At 35.7% G+C, this 21,234-nt stretch overlaps 2 protein-coding genes across 3 annotated transcripts in view; one reads left to right on the top strand and one right to left on the bottom strand.

Annotated features, from left to right (window-relative positions):
- Positions 1-4,688: 4,688 nt before the first annotated feature.
- The window catches only part of LOC148944912 (LETM1 domain-containing protein 1), a 47,980-nt gene continuing 31,434 nt past the window's right edge, over positions 4,689-21,234 (bottom strand). For both annotated transcript variants that reach the window (XM_089099550.1, XM_089099549.1), the window contains exons 5-7: positions 20,479-20,653; positions 17,836-17,985; positions 4,689-4,919 (exon numbers count right to left, since the gene is read on the bottom strand). In XM_089099550.1, coding sequence (XP_088955676.1) covers positions 4,743-4,919; positions 17,836-17,985; positions 20,479-20,653 — 502 coding nt within the window. In that variant the 3' untranslated portion in view covers positions 4,689-4,742. The remainder of the gene's footprint in view (positions 4,920-17,835; positions 17,986-20,478; positions 20,654-21,234) is intronic.
- On the top strand, positions 5,893-11,756 carry LOC148944913 (fas apoptotic inhibitory molecule 1). Its single transcript, XM_089099551.1, has 2 exons — positions 5,893-6,976; positions 10,987-11,756. Exons 1-2 carry the CDS (start codon positions 6,899-6,901, stop codon positions 11,464-11,466), a joined length of 558 nt encoding a protein of 185 aa, XP_088955677.1. The 5' UTR covers positions 5,893-6,898; the 3' UTR covers positions 11,467-11,756.

Below are 21,234 nucleotides of genomic sequence, written 5' to 3'. Positions count from 1 at the left end.
GACCTAATTTCCAGAACTTTCAACTACGTTAAACAAAATGGCTATCTAAAAATTTTGATTGGATTTGTTTGGGAAAATGGTGGGCGTGAGGGGGGGGGGTCTTTCTCCAATCGCTTTCAACTATTAAAAAAGGCACTAGCCCTTTCAATTTCCAAACAAATGAACCCTTTAGAAGTTTCGACGACAACGCTTTCAATAAAAACCTTATATGCCCCCAGGGCATGAATTACAACCCGTGCCCTGAGGGCTGGGGGGGGGGTTGTCATCCTCAAAGACCTAATTTCCAGAACTTTCTACTCCGTTGAACAAAATGACTATCTAAAAATTTTGATTGGATGTGTTTGGGGAAATGGTGGACGTGAGAGAGGGGGTAGTTGCCCTTCAATCACTTTCGACTATTAAAAGGGCAATAGCCCTTTCAAATGAATGAACCCTTTTGGATGTTTTCACAACATCAATTTCAATAAAAACCTTACATGCTCCCAGGGCATAACTTAAAACCCTTGCCCTGAAGGTTGTGGGGGGGGGGATGGGTTGTCATACTTAGACCTAATTTCAAAAACTTTCAACTGCGTTAAATACTATGGATGACCAAAAATTTTTATTGGAGGTGTTTGGGGAAAAGATGGGCGTGAGAGGGGGGTTAGTTGCCCTCAAATCACTTTCGACTATTAGAAAGGGCCGTAGCCCTTTGAATTTCCAATCGAATGAGCCCTTTTTCAAGTTTCTACGCCAAATATTTCAATATTAATCTTATAGGCCCCCAGGACATAACTTATAACCCTTGCCCTGAAGACTCTGGGAAGAGTGTCTTGCTTAATGACATAAATTCCTAAATTTTAAATAACGTGGTCTAAAATTGGTATCTAAAAATATAGATTGGATATGTTTGGGGAAATGATGGGCGTGGAAGGAGTGTTAGATGCCTTCCAATCACTCTCGACTATTACAAATGGCACTAGCCATGTAAATCTCCAATCGATTGCCCTTTTTGAAGTTTCTACGACGACTCGTTCCATGAAAGCCTTATATGCCCCAAGGGCAAAGCTTACCATCCTTGCCCTGGGGGTTGTGGGGGAGTATCCTCCTCAAAAACATAATTTCTATCTCGAAATCCACAACACAGAACAAAATGGCTATCTAAAAATTTTGATTGGATGTGTTTGAGGAAAAAGTGGGCGAGAGAGGGGGGCATGTTGCCCTCAAATCACTTTCGACTGTTAAAAGGGACCCTACTTATCCGAATATCCTTCCTAACGAGCCCTTTTTCAAGTCTTTACGACAAAGATTTCAACAAGAACCTATGTGTCCTAATGTTACATGTTATAGCCAGTAGCTTTAAGACTTTGAGCGGAGTATACGGCTTGAAGGTAAAATTTCAAGGGATTTAAGTACGTTGAACAAAATGGCTCCTTTAAAATTTTATTTGGATGTGTTTGGGTAAATGGTGGGCATGGAAGGGGTGTTAGTTGCCTTCCAATTACTTTCGACTATTAAAAAGGGCACTAGCCATTTCAATTTCTATTCGAATGAGCCCTTTTTGAAGTTTCTACGACAACGTATAAAAACCTTATATGCCCCCAAGGCATAACTTACAGCCCTCGTCCTGAGGGATGTGAGGGGTTGTCATCCTCAAAGACCTAATTTCGAGAACTTTTAACTACGTTGAACAAAATGGCTATCTCAAAATTTTGACTGGATATGTTTGGGCAAAAGGTGGGCGTGAGAGGGGGTTCGTCCAATCACTTTCGACAATTAAAAAGGGCACTAGTCCTTTGAATTTCGAATCGAATGAGCCTTTTTTGAAGTTTCTATGACAACACCTTCTATAAAAACCTTATATGCCCCCAGGGCATAGCTTATAACCCTTTCCCCTAGGGTTTTGGGGGAGTGACCACCAAAAATACATATTTCATAGAGGGAATTAACTTCTGCTGCCAAAAAGGGCTTTAAAAAATTTTTGTTGCCATGTGTTTGGGGATTATTGGGCGTGGGGGTGGGGGCAATTTGCGCTTCAATCACTTTTAAATATAAAAACGTGCAACATCCCTTGGAATTTCCAATTAAATGACCCTTTTTTGAAGTTTCTACGACAACGCCTTCTATAAAAACCTTATATGCCCCCAGGGCATAACTTAAAACCCTTGCCCCCTGGGTTGTAGGGGAGTGTCCTCCTCAAAAACATATTTTCTATAGGGAAATCAACTACGCTGAACAAAATGGCTATCTCAAAATTTTGATTGGATGTATTTGGGGGAATGATGGGCGTGGGGGGGGGCTAGTTGCCCTCCAATCACTTTCGACTATTACAACGGGCAGTAGCCCTTAGAATTTCCAATCGAATGAGCCTTTTTTGAAGTTTCTATGACAACACCTTCTATATACACATTATATGCCCCCTGGGCAGAGCTTACAACCCTTGCCACGTGGGTCTTGGGGGAGTGTATTCCTAAAAAACATATTTTCTATCTGTAAATTAACTACGCTGAACAAAATGGCTATCTCAAAATTTTGATTGGACGTGTTTGGGGGAATGATGGGCAGGGGGAGGGGTTGCTCTTCAATCACTTTTGACTATTAAAAAGGGCACTAGTCACCCCAATTGCCATTCGGATGAGCCCTTTTCTAAGTTTCCTACGATAACTCCTTCGATACGAAGTGCCCGGGTATGGAGAACCAAAAATCAACACATTGTGCCCACATCGTTATTTACTTTTAAATTAACGAGATCACATTATACCGCCTGAGCAAGGCCATATCTAGGGGGGTTAGGGGCTTTGAACCCCCCCCCCCCGCCCCCGAAATGCTTATCCGACTCGTAAAAACGTAAAAAAAGTGAATATAAGAAAATTTTTGATGCGTTTTTTAAGCTTTTTTTAAGAAGAGCGTTGTTCTGAATTTACAATATAACTGCAGATTTGAGGAGTTGGAGTCAATACGAACTTATTACTAAACAAGTCAGAGTCTTTAGAAAGTAAGAAAGTCATTAGAAAGTTCTGAGGTGGTGCCAGGAGTATAATTTGTTAAAATCACAGGTCAGAATCTGTGAAAACAAAAAACTTTGATTGTTGAGATTGCAACTCTAGATAAAAATACAGGGTGCTAAAAACTAATATTAGAAAGCAGGGGTCCAACATTGAAACCTAAATTTGAGGAGTGAGCCTCAGACCTGAAAAAAAAGTCCACTGTATTAAGAACAAGAATAGGAGTACTAAATTTAGGAGTTAGAGCTGTCAGAGATAATTTATCAACTCCACATACTTAATTTTGAGACCCACATTTCTAAAATACTTTTAAAAACGTCCTTTTGCACAATCTTGCTAAGGAGATTCCCTAGGAGATTTCACACTGGACTCCCGTTCCAGTGTGACTTATGACCGGTACCTGGTCATAAGTATGTCAACTGGAACCCGCTATACCACATACTTGTTTCTGCTCTACAAGTTCTGCCTTTTCATAGAAGGGCTTTATTCTTCAAAAAACGTAAAACAAACTTTTAGAAGTTAAATACAAAAGCATGACTAGTATATAACTACTTAAAAAAATGCCAGTCACTAGACAAAAAACCAATTCGAAAAATTACTAAAAAGCATTCCACTTTTAACATGATATGTTAAGATTAAAAGAAAAGGGGAAACCGTCACAAGAACAACCAACGCCAAAATATCCGTCCGATCTCTGCACTTTTAACAAATTAATGCAGGCCGGATTATAAAATCCGGCACACAAAATCGCGTCACACTTTTAGCAAAAAAATGGTTTTGAGCTACTATGTTTAAAGTTCAACGTATGGTTAATCAGGTTTTTTTTTTTACTGATCTATATTCTGATTGCACCTACTACTTTGATCTTTTTACTAGCCTACTTTGATCAGAGGTTTTATCTAGCCTACTTTTGGGTAGCCTATTAAAATGAGAGCATGAATAAGCAAGTCCTCTGCTATGGGTCGGCTTGGCTCTTTAGTAGTTAAATTTTAAATTTTGAGTTGCTGACAATTTCAATAGTAAATGAAAAATTGTTGTGTCGAAAACACACAAAAAAATAAAAAAAAATGCTATAGCGAGGTGAGAAATGCATAGTATAACATGAATGATATTCGTATTTCCAACTTTCTTCGGCATTATATTCAAATAATCTTTTTTTCCAATTTTATTCCTTTCTATTAGCATTAGCAGCCCCTCCCTTTAATTTTTCTTCATCTTCTTGAGGTGTGAAAAGTCTCTTGCAATATTCTATATCGATAAGTCACGTACTCTGACCAGTTCCCAGAAATGGAAAGCTGGTCAGCGTTAATACGATTATGGAACGGTTTGAATGATTTTAACTATTAATTAAAATTTAGTTCCAATTTTTAACTCATAACCTAAAAATTTCATTCAAGTTAGTTTTAAGATTCGGTGTTAAGCGTGAGAGTTACTCAGAGTAACTCAAGTTAGTTCTGGAACACCATGTAATTTGTAATGACAGCACAATGATACTAATTTGCAGTGATAGCACATGCGGTATTTCAAGTACGGATTCATAACATAATTATTTATTTTCAAATATTTTTCCAATCGAGAGAACAGTACGGAGAACCATATATTGCGCATTTAATCAAAACTTGTTTTTGGCTTACGTTGTCGACGACCGAAATTTTCTGGCTTTTTGTAATGGTCTTTTCAAATGGTAAGTGGTAAGTCAAATGGTAAGTCAACTGCCGTTTTTTAATGCGAGTAACTGACTTTCGACAATATCTTAACTCAATGTATCAAAACCCAATTAGTGGGTTGATTATAACCAAGAAGGACAGGACAATGTAGCAAAAGCGAATATGAGCTTTCATCAACATTGCTAGCTACATGAGACCATTGTGCCAGCCAGTTAACCATATCTTCAGTGCGCATATTTACTGGATTCAATCCTCTCATAAAGCACGCCTGAAAGAACAGATATGAACAGTCTATTTTTAAGAGAGAAAAAGATGAGAGAGTGACAGGGACAGAAGTAACGAAAAGATAGAGGTTTAATTGGTATTTGTATGATATACACCCTACCTAATATTCTTCTAATATGTTTCTCTGAAATTCAATCCTAATGAAATATACCAAAGTAAGATGAAAATATTATGCTTTTGAAACAAATTTGGGCTATATATTTGCACGTTAGGGGGGTGGGGGTAAAGTATAGCAGGTCTACATGGCTAAGGTGTTAGGTACAATTATTCTCCATGTTATAAAGTAAGAATTGTTTTATAACTTCATGCTGTCCAAATACTTACCCCCCCCCCCCCCAATGTGCAAATATATAGCCCAAATTAAATATTTTCCGTCTATTTTATCACTTCTCTTTGTTTTGTCTCACGCTAAGCTGAAAGAAACTAACGAAAAAAAAACGGTTTCTATAATGCGTCAATGAATGAACAACGTGAGCAGTAGGGCGTTCATCATACGAATACCCTTTAATTTAATATAACTATTTCCTTGAGCTTGACAGTCTATGAGAAATTTGCCTACAAGCTATTACAAGAATAGGTTATTAGAAACAGACCGTGAGGCAGAAAGTCGTGCTTTGGGGGGAAAAGGGTAAATTCAATGTATATTCACACAAACCTGACTGTGGATTAATTCTAAATAGCATTGATGTAAGTATCTTGCCGTTTAGATATATTGTATTGGTAATTTGATATCTTCATATTTTATGAATATTTTTCTTACACTTTAATACCTATAAAAGTTTTAAAGTATTTCAATTAAAACAACCAATCTATGCAATACGTTCAGTAAGATTAACGCTTGGTTAAATACTCTTAGCCTATTAAAAATGACTTAATTACTGTTTTCATAAAAAAAAAAAAAAAAAATGCGAGGAATAAAATCTACCGTACACATTGAAAATTATAATAAAATTTAAGACAGGATGAGAGGAATCATCCTCTATTTTAACACAGGAATTAAATCCAGGATCAATTTGCAAGTGTTCATGCACAATTTGTCAGAAAGAAGTGGGGGATTTATTGAGGTGGTAGCCCCCATCACATCATGGATTGCCAGAGCATGATTTGAATAAAATATCACAAATTAAGTAAAAAACTATTTTTTTTTCAAATGAAAGTAAGGAGTGACATTAAAACTTAGAACAAACAGAAATCATTCCGTATATGAGGGGGATGCCACCTCCTCATCCCCCAACTCTTTGTGCCAAAGTTTTATAGTTCTCCAAAATATTTCTTATTCCAATTCAACGGTCCTTGTGTTTAAGCAGTCGTTCTTAAGTAACTGGAGCACAAAGTCAAACTTTATCGTATGGAGAGGAGAGTTCAAGATAAGGATTCAGGAGGGAGTGGCCTCCCTCATATCAGGAAGAATTTCTGTTCATTTTATGTTTTAATATCACTCCTTGCTTTCATTTGAAACTTACTTGTTTTTTTTTATTTAATTCTTGAAACAAGATTCAGAATTATTGGTGGAATACAAAAATTTATAAAACTAGTTTTTAAAACTGCATTCTCGAATAGTGAACTGTAGAACAGTGACCCTGTAAAATCCACAATCTAAATTTACAATCTTTAGTTTGAGCATAGCCGTCGAATTCGTAATATATATTATGAACTCGCGAACCCAAAATCTCTTTAAAATAGCACTTACAAGCTCTGAATTGCAGGTGGAACGACAAATTTATAATCCAGATTATAATTGACAATCGGGTTTGTCAGTTGAAAAGTCCTAAGCTGAGTAATGATGGGACAGTACAATTTCGTCGAAACAGGAATCTAAAACCAAATCTGTTCTGAAAACAGCCAATAGCATGAAAAGTTCTAAAGTAGTGCTAAATTGCAAATATAGATGAAAGAACAGTCGGCTGATGATACAAAACACCGTTGCTATGGAAACGGTTAATATACAAATTAAAAGAGCCCATGGTAAATAATCAGTGCTTAAAAATGGGAAAAGGTGACAGTTACATTGCTCGTTGGAATGTTCCTCTTCCAGATAAGGTAGTAAAAAAATCATAAAATCAGTTGGCCTATTTTTTTCCCAGGCCTTTGTACATTTTTTTTTTTTATCAATATGTTAACGCAAAGTATGTTATGTGAAGCATTTCTATAGTTGACTTGGGTCACCAGTATAAAATGTTACTTTTTCTGTTTTACCTACTAACCAGAAATGCAACATAGTTCCTCAATGTTACTGGTGCCAGAAATAGGAACACACTAGAAAAAAAGTGTAGAGTCGAAGAGCCAATCTGTTATAGATGTTCAGAAAAACACCAGTCAGACAAGTGTATACTGAAAACAATTAATCAATTGAACTTGAACTTAGACCAAAATCATATACATGAGCTAATTGTGGTGGAAGCCACCCACTGACATCCAAATTATGCTCTGTAAACTGGCAATTCTGGCCTCTCTTGCGTCCAAGGCAAGATCTTGATTTTGCTCCGGAATTGTTTTATTAATTAACAATTTATTATTTAAACTATTTAATTATTACTAATTATTTTAATTCAATCATTTAATTATCATTATTTAATTATTTTAATTTATATTTATTCTATTAATTAATTAATTAATAACTTATTAATTATTTTCACCTATTAATGGCGCTTACTACTTTATTTTGATAAAAAAAAAAAAATTAAAATCTAAAAAAAGACTATAACCGTTAGAATATTTAATTGAAGTTTTGTGCCCCTAAAATGTCTACTCCTTCTGTCCCTCCCCTAAAACCGCCCCTGGCCAAATAAAGCAACGAAATCAAAGAAAGCTCTAGATGGCAGAAACAATTTCAACTTGGGTTTCGTATGGCACAGACAGTCTAAAAAAGCAATGAAAACGCATTAAACAAGAGATGGTTACATCACAGTTAATTCAATCAGACAACACCAAACCATATAACTGAAGAACTTATTAAATCAGCCAAGACAGAAGCAGTTGAAAAGTTAGTGATTGGTCTGTACATAGAGCCCAGACCAAATGAATCTCTCAAGCCTAATATTACTAATTCATACTGGAAAACCATACAATTTAGTCAGAAAAAGTTAGTGATTGGTCTGTATATAGAGCCCAGACCAAATGAATCTGTCAAGCCTAATATTACCAATTCATATTGGAAAACTATACAAGTTAGTGACGATTTAGGTCGCCTTTATCAGCAAAAGATTTCAAACATTTGTCTAATTAATAATATTTCAGAACGTATATACCATAACCCTTAAAGACAGCCCTCAAATTTGTTCCCCTTGAAGAAACTAGTTAAATTGGACTATTTGTTCAGTTTATACAAGATATAGGAGCCGACAAGAAGATATAATCCAGTGTATTAATAAAACTCAGTTTAAGCTGAACTATTAGTGCAACGCGAAGCTATTGATGGCTTATCGAAGCGACGAAGGTAATCCTACAACCCATCCCTCCCTGAATATCTTCAATGTCTAGTATAATGTATTAAACACCCTTTGAATGAGGACACAAATGACACCTTCTGCCAAAGATGGCCTGAAATTCTGCTGCTGCTGAAGACGCCTTGTAGTATACAAGCAAAAGCTTGTTTGACTGCTTTTCCTCTTCTTTTTCTTCCTACAGGCCATAGACTCGGATGCTATTAAAATACAAGCAAAAGCTTGTTTGACTGCTTTTCCTCTTCTTTCAAACATTTCGTAGTAACGAACTGTAAGTAAGGAGCGACCTGGCTCAATAGTAACCGAAACTCTAAAAAACGGAAGTTTGACTCTGTCTCACAACTTAATTTTTTAAAACAATAAAAAACTTTAGCATAAAGAGCGAGGCGTTGAGGAGGGGACAGCCCCTTTCATATACGGAATAATTTCTGTTCGTTTTAAGTTTTAATGTCGCTCCTTACTTTCAGTTAAAAAACTTGTTTTTTTATTTAATTGCTTCCTAAAGGCCATAGACTCGGTTGTTTTCAAGATTTACCGCCTTGGTTCTGACACCGTAGGACAGTTTAGCTTTAGATTTTTAATCATCAAAGATAACATACAGTTGTGTCGTTTCGGAGAAAAGGCAAGGGGGGGGGGGTAGTTCCCCTTCAATAATTTTGGAGTAAAAATTATTATACAGACCATGCCCCTTGACTCTTCGGATGGAGACCCCCCAACAAAATGCTGAAGCTACGCCCTTGGTAATGTGTTAGAGAACCTCACTAATCTGTGTATCAGAATAATTTCACAATTTGAGAATATTTATCCATATCATCACCTTTACGCCTATCTAACATTTTCCTGGTTCTAAAGTAATAAAAAAAAGATTTCTAAGCTGTTCTCAAGGAAGGATCAGCAATGTAATATAGATCAGGAAGATCAAAGTGCAATTGAGGATGATTGTAACAAAGTAAACAGCCATTTTCCGCTATTTTGCATCACAGAACGAAGTGAAGGTCCAAATTATGCCCAACATCCATATTATTTAAAAATAGAGGCGTCTTACAAACCGTGAGATCTCTTACAAACTTAAGTCGTGTTCCTAGTTGTCCTGTGTTCGAACACTGTCTTTTTTCAATTGAAACTCATTCCTCGAGTTGGGGAAGCTCCCCTTTTTCCACCAGAAAACCCTTCCGAAATATGGAAATTCCCTGGAGGACAAATAAAGCAGAAAATCACATTAAAACGTCACATAAAGCCTTGGCCACGCCGTGGCAACAGATAAACAATTTTACATTATATCTTCGACAGCCAATCCATACCTTTAGCACATTCTTAGAAATATTACTAGATATACGGATTTCGAAGTAGAGAATTCCTATTTATTGTTTACAAATTTTCAACTTTGACATGCATTGTAATTTATTCAAGAAACACACTGAAGTGTCGGCATAAAGTGAGAGCTTTCCTATATGCGAAAATGAATCAGATGCAAATTCTAAAGTTTCTGTCCGGCAAAAATTTCCCTAGCCCCCTAGAGCTAAGTTCTTTGTTTTGAACAAAACAAAACAATTTCGCAGAAAGAATCTTCAAAAAATTGGAGCTTCACTTAGTTTTAACAAAATCGAATTCCTTCGGAATATTTCTATTTTACAAACTGCCATATTTTGAGCAAGTGCAATTCCCCTTGATTTGGAAGTAGAATTTAACATATTAAATACCAACAAATACTTAGAGAACCAATTTCCTGTTCAATGTCAGAGAGGGTCCTTAGTAGTCCCCAGTCTCTCCTTAGTAGTCACCACTAATGAGGGCCAAGCTCTTCTAAGGCAGCAAATACTTTGATGCCTTTTTTCAGGTCTGCGTAATAGAACTGGGACATGGAGCAACATCAGGGAAAAGTTCAATAGCCCTATTAAACATCGAACTTTGTGACTAAAAATAGTTTAAAGAGGAACTTTAAATAGTTAGAAGTCGTTACCGATGCTAAAATTTTAATATTGTTTTTGAAATGAAAAAATAAGTATTAATTTAAACAACCTTGTGATAACTTTTTGGCGAATATCACAGGCGTTCACCACTAATGACCTTTCCAATTCAAAATAGGATATGTCCTCATTAGTCACAACTAATGATAAACATGCCGTAATACAACAACTTAACGATATTTTCAGGTCTACGCGATAGAACTAGAGCACGGATCAATAACAGGGACGAGTTAAATAGACTCTATTCATATTCGATTTTAGTGCCGCTTTGTAGTAGACTGCCTATATGATTTTTCACCAAAAACTTGTCGCAAAAAAATTCCTTTTATGAAACCATCGAACTTATAGATATGATATTTAATGAACAATACTAAATTATAAATAATAATAAAATAAAATATAATAAAAATAAAATAAAAATAAAAGTCATTACTGAACCTGAATTTGAAATTTTAATTGTATTTCTGAACTAACCCAAGAAGCAATTAAAAAAACTTGCAATAATCCTTTGGTCAACAATACACGTGTTCAGTATTAATAACCTTCCCAGATGAAAACCAGGGAAGGTCCTCATTAGTCTCAGCTAATAATTACTACGCTTTTCCACAATAATTAACAACTTAAATTATTTTCCTTTCAGGTCTACGTGATAGAACTGGAACATGGATCAATATCAGGGAAAAGAGTTATTCGCTTAGACGGTGAAGAAATCTACCGTAAAGACTGGATGTTTCGCTTAGTAGGCACTGACATATTCTACATTGGCGAAAACGAGTGTGCCATCAATATCGATTCAATAAAAGGGCTGAAATTCAAGTATACTTTAACAGTGAACGGAAAGCTATTAGAAACATTTACGGACATACAAAATAAAGTTTTAAAAACATGGTGCCCTAACGATGATACTGCTGTGGTACTTGACACCCAAAAAATGGAAATTTATGTAAATGGCAATCCTGTTGAAATGGAGTCAGAATTTACAGAAAACGGTTCAGAGATGAAATTCTTCTTAACGGAGGGGAAAGAGGCCTCGATTAAGATAGCTCAAGCCGATGAAAATTTGCAATATTTTCTTAAAATTGATAAACAGATAATACCCCCTATTTCAATAAGTGACTAATTGGACTTGGTAATATCCATCCTTGTTTATCTTCTATAAAAGTAAAACCTAATGCACGTCTGTCTGTCTGCCTATGTGTACTGTATGCATTACTACCTGTCTCTTGGAAAGATTTTAGGTACAAAAACATTTTTCTACCCACGCCAAGACCCTCCTAATCTGTCGAATACTTTTCGTGCTGACTGAAATTAGAGACCTCTGAACACCAATACCTAGAATAGATGGGGTTGAGACAGTAAAGCGGAAGTTCATAAGACTAACCTAATTTTTCAAATACTTCCAAATTTCAAATCGCGATTGTTATTAATACGCAGGGAGAATTTTCTGCGTGAGGGGATTTTCCACAGGGGTGGGAATATTCCACAGATAAGGAGTTTTCCGCAGGGAGGGGGATTATACGGGGGAAGAATTACCCACAGTGGGCATTTTCCGGGGATAATGTTCCAAATACTTTTAATTTTTAAAAAACCATCGTTATTTTGCGGGGGTAATTTCTCGCAGGGTAGAATTTTCCAGGGGGATTTTCCACGGTTGGAAAATTTAAAACAGGGGGGGGGTTCAAGAGGGATTTTTTGGGGAGGACTTTTTCGCAGAAAATTTTCCGGGGGAGGGAAATTTTTCTTGAATTTCCTTTTGTTCTGAGATTGCAGCAACACGTGACGGGTAAGCTAGTTACTAATATCTTTTATTATTAAAATTATAAAGGAATTAGACTCAAAAACTTGCAGACGAAGAAGTATGTATGTTAAAAATTAAAATAATTATACACGACTCAGAAATTCACCTTTTGAAGCCATTCGTAAAAATACATTTTTTTTTAAACCTGACGGGCGCATTAATCATTCCTTTCTTTTAAAATTCAAAACAAGGGCAGATACTTGTAACCGCTTAAACTAATTTTTTCTTAGGGAGAAATATTCAGTGCATTCAGTTAGTATACTATTCAAAAGCTGCAATTTCCTGCCTCCCTGAAAAAAAACCCTACTTTGCCTGAAGACAAAAAAAGGAACCATTAATATATCGCGCACAAATTTGAATGCGCAATTTTTTGAATTGAGCCCGAGTCAGGTACAACTCAATCAGGTCTTGATGTCAAGCGCAACTACTACTTGCATCTGAAAAATTCAAGGGTTAGGTTTCGCTTAATAAGGTTTAAATTTTATTTTTGATAAATTTAGTCTTAATCAGTTAGTTAGTTTTAACTATTTAAATGTGCCTGTATGGGTCTATCTCAGCCCCACTTAAATTAACCCCACTTATCTCAACCTTCATTCAACTAACATAACTAACCATGTTTTGAGTTGAGTGGAGTTGCCCTAAATGGCCATGACTTGAACGTGGTTGAATTAGATGAGAGTTGAGATAAGTGACTGATGAATTGAATATAAGGTTGAGTTACCTGGGGTTGACTGATAAATCAGATTGAATTAAACGGTATTGAATTGAAAGGGGAAATAGGTTGGATGAGGGTTGAGTTGAATTAAATCAAGAAGAGTTGAATGAAGTTGAGGAAGATTGAGTTGCATGGGATTGATTCGAATAGGGCTGATTTGTTTTGCAGGTTGACAGGCAAGGGGTTTGAGATGCATGAGGGACTAGATGAATTGGTTTGAGTTACAATGGAACTAGTTTCTTGCCATCTCTGTATTCTATAATTATCTCGAATGACCCTAAACACACACTGTTTGGGGTTTAGTTCAGTCGACTCTCTGCCCAAGAGACAGGCTGAGTGTGGAAGACATTTAGGTCATCGATCATGCCCTATCTTATATGGCAAGAAAGAGGAGATGCAACCCAGTTTAACCTAAAGTCAACGTTCCACACCTTTATGTTGAATGCAGAATTAAGAAGTTAGTCCAAATTTTTATATTTTAATTTATCTTGATTTTGAATGGGAAAAGTGTACGAATTAATTTAAGAAGATTTGGCAAGGGATTAAGGAAACTTTTACCTCGTCTGTGACATATCTTTCTTTTCTATTTAGGGAAGGTATCGCTTTTTGAGAAGTTAGAAAGATAAGGTTTTCTCGGTCTAAGTCCCGCTCGATTTCACACATCTTATTTCTCCGCCTCCAATATACATTTTCTATTGTTAATAGCCTTTAATTATAATTTACATTGCAAAAAATTATAAATTATAGATATTATACAAAAAAGAAGATAAAGACGGAAAAGAGAATATTTCCAGACAAAAAAAACTATAATAAATACATACCTTCTTCGAAAAATGAAGAAAAAAATCGCAGTTTTAAATCATCATCAGTTGTTTTCCGTGCATCGATTGGTGAAGTTCCTATATGGATTGGCAAAATCACTGAAGTCCCCAGACATTTCTATTTTATATACGTTTCTTCAAAGCGCAGCATCATTAGTTCAAACATTGCTATTATTTTCACCAAGCAACGTCAAACCCCAGTTGCAATTTTTTTTTATTAAATTAAAATATTACAATGAGGGAAAATTCCATATTACAGATCAAAACGGGGCAAGCACTTGGCCAAAAAATTAACCGAAAGAGATTGGCCGTTAATAATTTAGCACGTCCATAATACTTTTAGAGATACAAGTAGACATTTTTCTATATAACAAAAAACCACAATACTAATAAATGCATAGTTAAACCATGTTAATAGTGAGAGAGAAAATCAAAAATTTTTGTAAATTTTGTATTTTTTTTTTAATTTCTAGAATTTTTTTGGTAAAAATTTGAAAATCTTATAATCTACAATTTCTGCATGATGCACTTGTTCTTGAAAAGACAAATATTAAAATGTATTTTAAAACTACTGCTACAACTACTACTAACATCTCACAATAGCACCAAGCCACTTCAGGCAAACATAGCTAGACAAAAATCTTCCAGAGCCACAATCTATTCAGAGCTTCGCTCTTTACCTCTCCCATGGAGCTCCAATCTGCCTTAAATCCTTTATTCTGACCCCTACTCACCATTTTGGCGGACAAACTGCTTTTCATTTGGCCCCAGAAGGATGACCAATAAGCAAAATCCTTGGCAATCTGTAGCAAACTCAGCATTTTGGCGGACAAACTGCTTTTAATTTGGCCTCAAAATGATGATCAATAAGCACAATCCTTGGCAATCTGTGGCGAACTCACCATTTTAGCGGACAAACTGCTTTTAATTTGGCCTCAAAATGATGATCAATAAGCACAATCCTTGGCAATCTGTGGCGAACTCACCATTTTGGCGGACAAACTGCTTTTCATTCGGCCCCAGAAGGATGACCAATAAGCACAATTCTTGGCAATCCGTGGCAAACTCACCATTTTGGCGGACAAATTGATTTCCATTTGGCCCCAGAAGGATGACCATTAAGCACAATCCTTTATCAAACATGGCTATAATTTTGGCGGACAAACTGCTTTCCATTTGGCCCCAGAAGAATAACCAATAAGCACAATCCTTGGCAATTTGTGATACTTCATCCGACAAACATGGCTATACCATTTTAACTTTTCATTATACCCAGAGAAAGTGAGATCCAGCCATTTTCGTACAACTTACTATTTGATATACGGTCACTCAAAGAAGTACCTAAAACTACCTCTAGTCAACTCCCCTTGAACACCTTCTTAGGTTTTCAAATCACCCATGATTCAATCATTTTTTACTACTATCAATACTGTTGCTTCCAATAGAAAATGGTCCGTTGTAAGGAACTGTAAGTAAGTAGCAACTCGGCCAAATAGTAACCGAGTCTCTAAAAATCGGAGTTTTGATAACAATAGGCACATCAAAACAACTGAATTTTTATCCTGATTCTAAATATAAGAAATTCATTAAGTTTAACGCACCCTTCAAAAGCTACGAGCCCGATAAAATTTGCATGATTTTCAAAAAAAGGGGGAACACCCCTAAAAAGTCAAGGATAACCATTCTGTAGAGATTTCAAGTTTCCCTTTCCAAAAATTTCAAATTTGTATTTTTTTTTTTTTGCCAGAAGAAAGATCACAGACACGTGTTTATTTCTTTGTTTTTTTTCTGTTTTCATTAGGGATGATCATATCGAGTAAAGATTTAGGAGGGGGCAGCCCCCCTCATATTCATAATAATTTCTAATCGATTTAAGTTTTAATACTACTCCTTGCTTTAGTTGAAAAAACTTATTTTTCAAATCTAATTCTAATCTTTTTTCTATTATTCAAAATTTTTTCAACTGCGAAACAACACCCTGTACCTTAGCTATTCTACTTTTTTCATCTTCATTGCACCCCCATCTTTACAAATAAGTCTATCCAGGTAAATAAAGCCATCCACTCGACCAATTTCATTGTTACGTAACATCAACACTTCACCCTCATTTATCCCCAGTCTAAGCAACTTAGTCTTCTTCGCATCAATTTTCAAACCAATTTTCTACCAAACAAAACAAACTCTAAGATCCCAAAACATCTAAAAATTCATTCATTTCCTAAAAGTTTTAAAAAAAATTATAAAGGAATTAGACTCAAATCCTCTGCATAATCTAAGCATCTATATATGTTAAAATTAAAATATACACGACTCAGAAATTCACCATTTTCTCCGGTTGCCTTTGCCATGTTTCTTAGAACAAAATCCTTGAAAGTAATCATCCACACAAATGGGGATAGGACACAACTATGCTTAACTCTCAATTCCAGATCAATCAAACTACTAGCCTCACTTCTTACCTTAACCACAGCAGTATCATTTACGTGCCTGACACTAAACACTTTGATGTTCTTTCATCTATCAGCTGAGTGAAACACCTGCTCATAGTTTATAAAACATATGATGATTCAAATACTTGTCAATCCTATGATCCTCTCTCCTTCTCTCCTTCTTGAAACCTCTCTCCTCTTGAAACCTTTCATCCTCTCTCCTTCTCTCCTTCTTGAAACCTCTCTCCTCTTGAAACCTTTCATCCTCTCTCCTTCTCTCCTTCTTGAAACCTCTCTCCTCTTGAAACCTTTCATCCTCTCTCCTCTTGAAACCTCTCTCCTCTTGAAACCTTTCATCCTCTCTCCATCTTGAAACCATACTCTTTTCTCAAAGCCTCATTTACAAGATGTCTTAGTCTAATCAGCATCATCATGTTAAGTAATTCACTTTCTAAGAAATCAAGCCAATGTATCTCTAATTACCACACTCACTCTTGTCACCTTTATTATAAAGGAGTCTAGTTGAAGTTTTCGTTAAAACATATTACCACACTCACTCTTGTCACCTTTATTATAAAGGAGTCTAGTTGAAGTTTTCGTTAAAACATATTACCACACTCACTCTTGTCACCTTTATTATAAAGGAGTCTAGTTGAAGTTTTCGTTAAAACATATTACCACACTCACTCTTGTCACCTTTATTATAAAGGAGTCTAGTTGAAGTTTTCGTTAAAACATATTACCACACTCACTCTTGTCACCTTTATTATAAAGGAGTCTAGTTGAAGTTTTCGTTAAAACATATTCCAAAAAAAGGAATGTGTTGAACAGCCACTATTCGAAGTTACTCGGTGAAGTCCTTTAAATTCCAGGAAAAGAAACGATTTCAAGGTCCAAGCCCCGTAATAATTAGTATAACAAGTTTCACAAGAATTCTACACTTTATGAAGTTTATAAACAAAATTCAGAGGCAGATTTTGCCTTGAATTAACTCATTTTAATAGAGCGATTAGGAAAGGCCACGCCTTCCTCTCACTCCGAACTAATAACCATTTTCAGCAGTTACTGGGTAGTGCTTCAATAATAAAATGAAATAATAATAAAATGAATAAAATGAAAGAAAATAATAATAAAATGAATAAAATGAAAGAAAATAATAATAAAATGAATTAAACGCAAACAACAAGTAGAACAAAAGGGAATTTTTTCATAAGACAATGGAACTTGAAGTTCCATTGTCTTACGAAAAATATCCCTATTGTTCTGCTTGTTGTTTGTGTTTATGATGGAAAAGCAGTGTCGTCTTCGTCGCTATTTAAATAAAACGAATAAGAAAAAGATAAAGCTAATAAGATACAATAAAAACAATAATAAAATCAACAGGATGAATAATTAATAAGACGAATAAGCGAAATACAAAGGTTATAACAAGATATAATAACAAGTAATAATAAGAGGAATATATAATAAAATTAATAGTAATAAGATAAACAAGAAAAATATAAAGGTGTTCTACTTTGGCGTCCTTACCGCTTTTATTCCTGCTCACATTATCACCCAAAAATAAAAGACGTCTATTACTGTTACTTGCACCAATGAGTAAAGTAGCTACGCAAACTAAGACAGGACTTAAGACTACCGAGCAGTTCAGACTCGATGGCAATATATTCTTGAGGTATTTATAGATTTCTTGCATATAAATTCTTTCTATTAGAAATACACTTACATTTCTAAGTTCATCTAGGGTCATACTATTTGCTCCTTCTTTTAAGTAGGCCAAATCCATTTCTCGAATATAATAAGCTTTATCTGTGAGTCGAGCCCGCCTCCGAAAGCCTAACATCGGTGATAGTCCATGAACACGTAGAAGATTGTTCTACGAAAAATAAATTTGAAGAGATAATCAAGTCCACTGAAAATGTTAAATTAAGAATAATATATAGGTGTAATTTCAAATCAAACACAGAAACAATCAGGGGCGAATCTTCAGCATTTTTATTGGGGGGGGGGGGGGGCAAGAGGGGTCCATATCTGGATATTCAAGGGGCATAGGATATATAATAATGTTTTTCTCCACATTATTAGGGGTGGGCAACTGCCCCTCTTGCCTCCCCCCAAACGACACCCCTGGAAACAACAACAGCTTAATCATAATATGTAGGTATAACATAATGAAGATACAACATATACTATATGATATAATACAATAAGTGAAGCAACCTGAAAACTTAAGATTTACAATACCCAAACATGGGCTGTGTAGGATTAGTAAGAATGTTTAAAGCTGGACATACCCGACGATAAGCGGTTATGACAAAAATTTTTGATGTCAAAATTATAGAAGAAGCTCAAAGATGATTATTCCACTTAGAAATACTCTATAAAGTTACGGGGATTTTATTTAGCACATTTTGATAAATCTTTATATTAGCACATTTTGATATAAAAATAATAATACATATTAGCACATTTTGATACAAAAATATTAATGCATAGGCTATTAGCCCATTTTGATACAGTTTGTAATACAAAAATATTAATGCCAGCAATCTTCCTGTCCAAAGAATCAAAGCTAAATTAGAAACAAAGTTTTGTTCCCGGCACCACCTTCAAGAACGTACCTTAAGGAAAATCTTTGGTTAGCCCCCCCCCCCTGAAAAATCTAATGATACGTCCTTGGGTACTATCGCGGTACTACTATTACACAGAATTCATCGCAGCACAAAGTGTTAAATCCACCAGCAGTGCAAATAAGAAAGAACTACTACAACTACTACTAACAACTCACCGCAGCACCAAGCCGCCTGAGGCCAACACAGCTACGCACGCTCCTCCTCCACCCCAATCTATTCAAAGCCTCCCTTTTTACACCCGCCCACGAAGCTCCCATTTCCTTTAAATCTTTCTTTATGACGTCCTCCCACCCCAGACGGGGGCGACCTGCTTTCCGTTTAGCCCTAGATGGTTGGCCGAAAAGAACAATCTTCGACAATCTGTCATCCTTCATCCATTGAACCACATTTTTCGTATAGCCTATTGTTTGATATACAGTCAGTTAGGTGAGTACTAAGAACAACTCGTAGGCATTTTCACTGGAAAACATCGAGTAAATCCTCATTTGCTTTTCATGGCGCCCTTGCTCAAGAGCCGTATTTGACCGTTGATACCATTGCAGCTTCTAATATTCTAATTTTGATTTGCAAGATTTGTCATCTTACAGACTTTTTTTTAAGTGTGAAAAAACACCCTGAGCCTTGGCTTTTCTATTTTTAACATCTTCACTGCTCCCACCATCTTTACTAATAATACTACCAATGTAAGTGAAGCTGCCCACGCTGATCAATCTTTTCATTACCCAACGTCACCTTTTCATCTTCACTTATTTCTGGCCTTAGTGACTTGGTCTTCCTAACATTAATTTTCAAACCAATTCTAGCACCCTGAACTCGCAAAACCTCTAAAACTTCATTCATTTTGCTCACACTTTCATCTAGGATGCTTAAATGATCAGCATAATCTACGTCCAGGAGACTTTTTCCTCCCCATTTGATTCCGTGGTCTTCCGTTGCCTTTCCTGTGCTCCTTAAAACAAAGTCCATCAAAATAATCCATACAAAGGGGGATAGAACACAACCCTGCTTAACTCCTCATTTAATACAAAACCAGCTGCTAACCTTATATTCTACCTTAACTGCAGGAGTGCTATTCTCATACATAGCATTTATCACTTTAATGTATTTGTCTGGTATACCATAGAAGAATAAAACCTTTGCTAAAGCCTTCGATCAACAGAAACGAACGCTAATTTACAAATATTATCTTTCAATTTGTTGTTAAAAAAGAAGCATACCTTACGGCCATACAAGAGAAGCGCACGTTGATTCTAATTTACATGTGTTATCTTTAAATTTGTTGATAAAAAAAAGAAGCATACCTTACGGCCAGACAAGAAAAGAGAAGCTCTCTTTGATTCTACTTTGCAAATGTTGTCTTTCAATTTGTTGTCAAAAAAGAAGCATACCTTACGGCCAGACAAGAAAAGAGAAGCTCTCTTTGATTCTACTTTGCAAATGTTGTCTTTCAATTTGTTGTCAAAAAAGAAGCATACCTTACGGCCAGACAAGAAAAGAGAAGCTCTCTTTGATTCTACTTTGCAAATATTGTCTTTCATTTTGTTGTCAAAAAAGAAGCATACCTTACGGCCAGACAAGAAAAGAGAATCTCTCTTTGATTCTACTTTACAAATGTTGTCTTTCAATTTGTTGTCAAAAAAGAAGCATACCTTACGGCCAGACAAGAAAAGAGAAACTCACTTTGATTCTAATTTACAAATGTTATCTTTCAATTTGTTGAAAAAAAAGAAGCATACCTTATGGCCAGGCCAGAGGAGATTCAGATGAAAAGGACGATCAGAAAATAAGGGCTTCACGGAAATAATTTCATTGGCAGTTGGATGCATACCACTCCCAAGCTTGTATAGGATATTCTGAAAATTACTACGAATGTCTTTATCCGAAATTGAATCAACTCTAGCTTGTAGACACCTGCAAAGAATTAGACCGATCATAATCACTGGCTTTTTTAGAGCACAAATGTGAGCTCAATCCGTAGCCAGTTTTTGGTCACGAAAATCTGAATTCAATTTAGTTCTGAGGCATGTTTAAAAAATAATAGAAATAAACTTACAAGTGTTACGCCCTTAGTTAATCAGTAATACGATTAATTAGGTTTGTCTATCCCTCTGTTGGTAAAAAGACCATGGTGAAGTTTTCTTTTCAAAATTTTTACTTTTTTTGTTAAGCCCTAGAAATGAGGAGGAAGTTCAAAGCCAAAACGAACAAAAACGAACAGAAAAGGAGAACAAAAACGAGGCTTGACATAAACATATTGTCATATGATATTGACAATTGACATGACATTGATATATTTGTTTTTGGTTCTTCCTGGGGGAGGGGGGGCGAAGCTATGCAATCAAGTATAATATATATATCCTGAAGAAAAAACTTGATAGCTTTGGCATATCCTCCAGATAAACATACTTCCACCAGTAAAAAGAGATTAAGTTTCCCAGAAAATTCCAGAAATTATCACCATGTTTCTTAACACTAATAGGAAAGGAGGTTGT

Source organism: Artemia sp. Qi Xiang Cuo, chromosome 13 (genome assembly GCF_049724085.1).
Source record: "Artemia sp. Qi Xiang Cuo chromosome 13, ASM4972408v1, whole genome shotgun sequence".
NCBI lineage: Eukaryota > Metazoa > Arthropoda > Branchiopoda > Anostraca > Artemiidae > Artemia > Artemia sp. Qi Xiang Cuo.
This window is presented reverse-complemented; position numbering and strand designations above follow the sequence as displayed.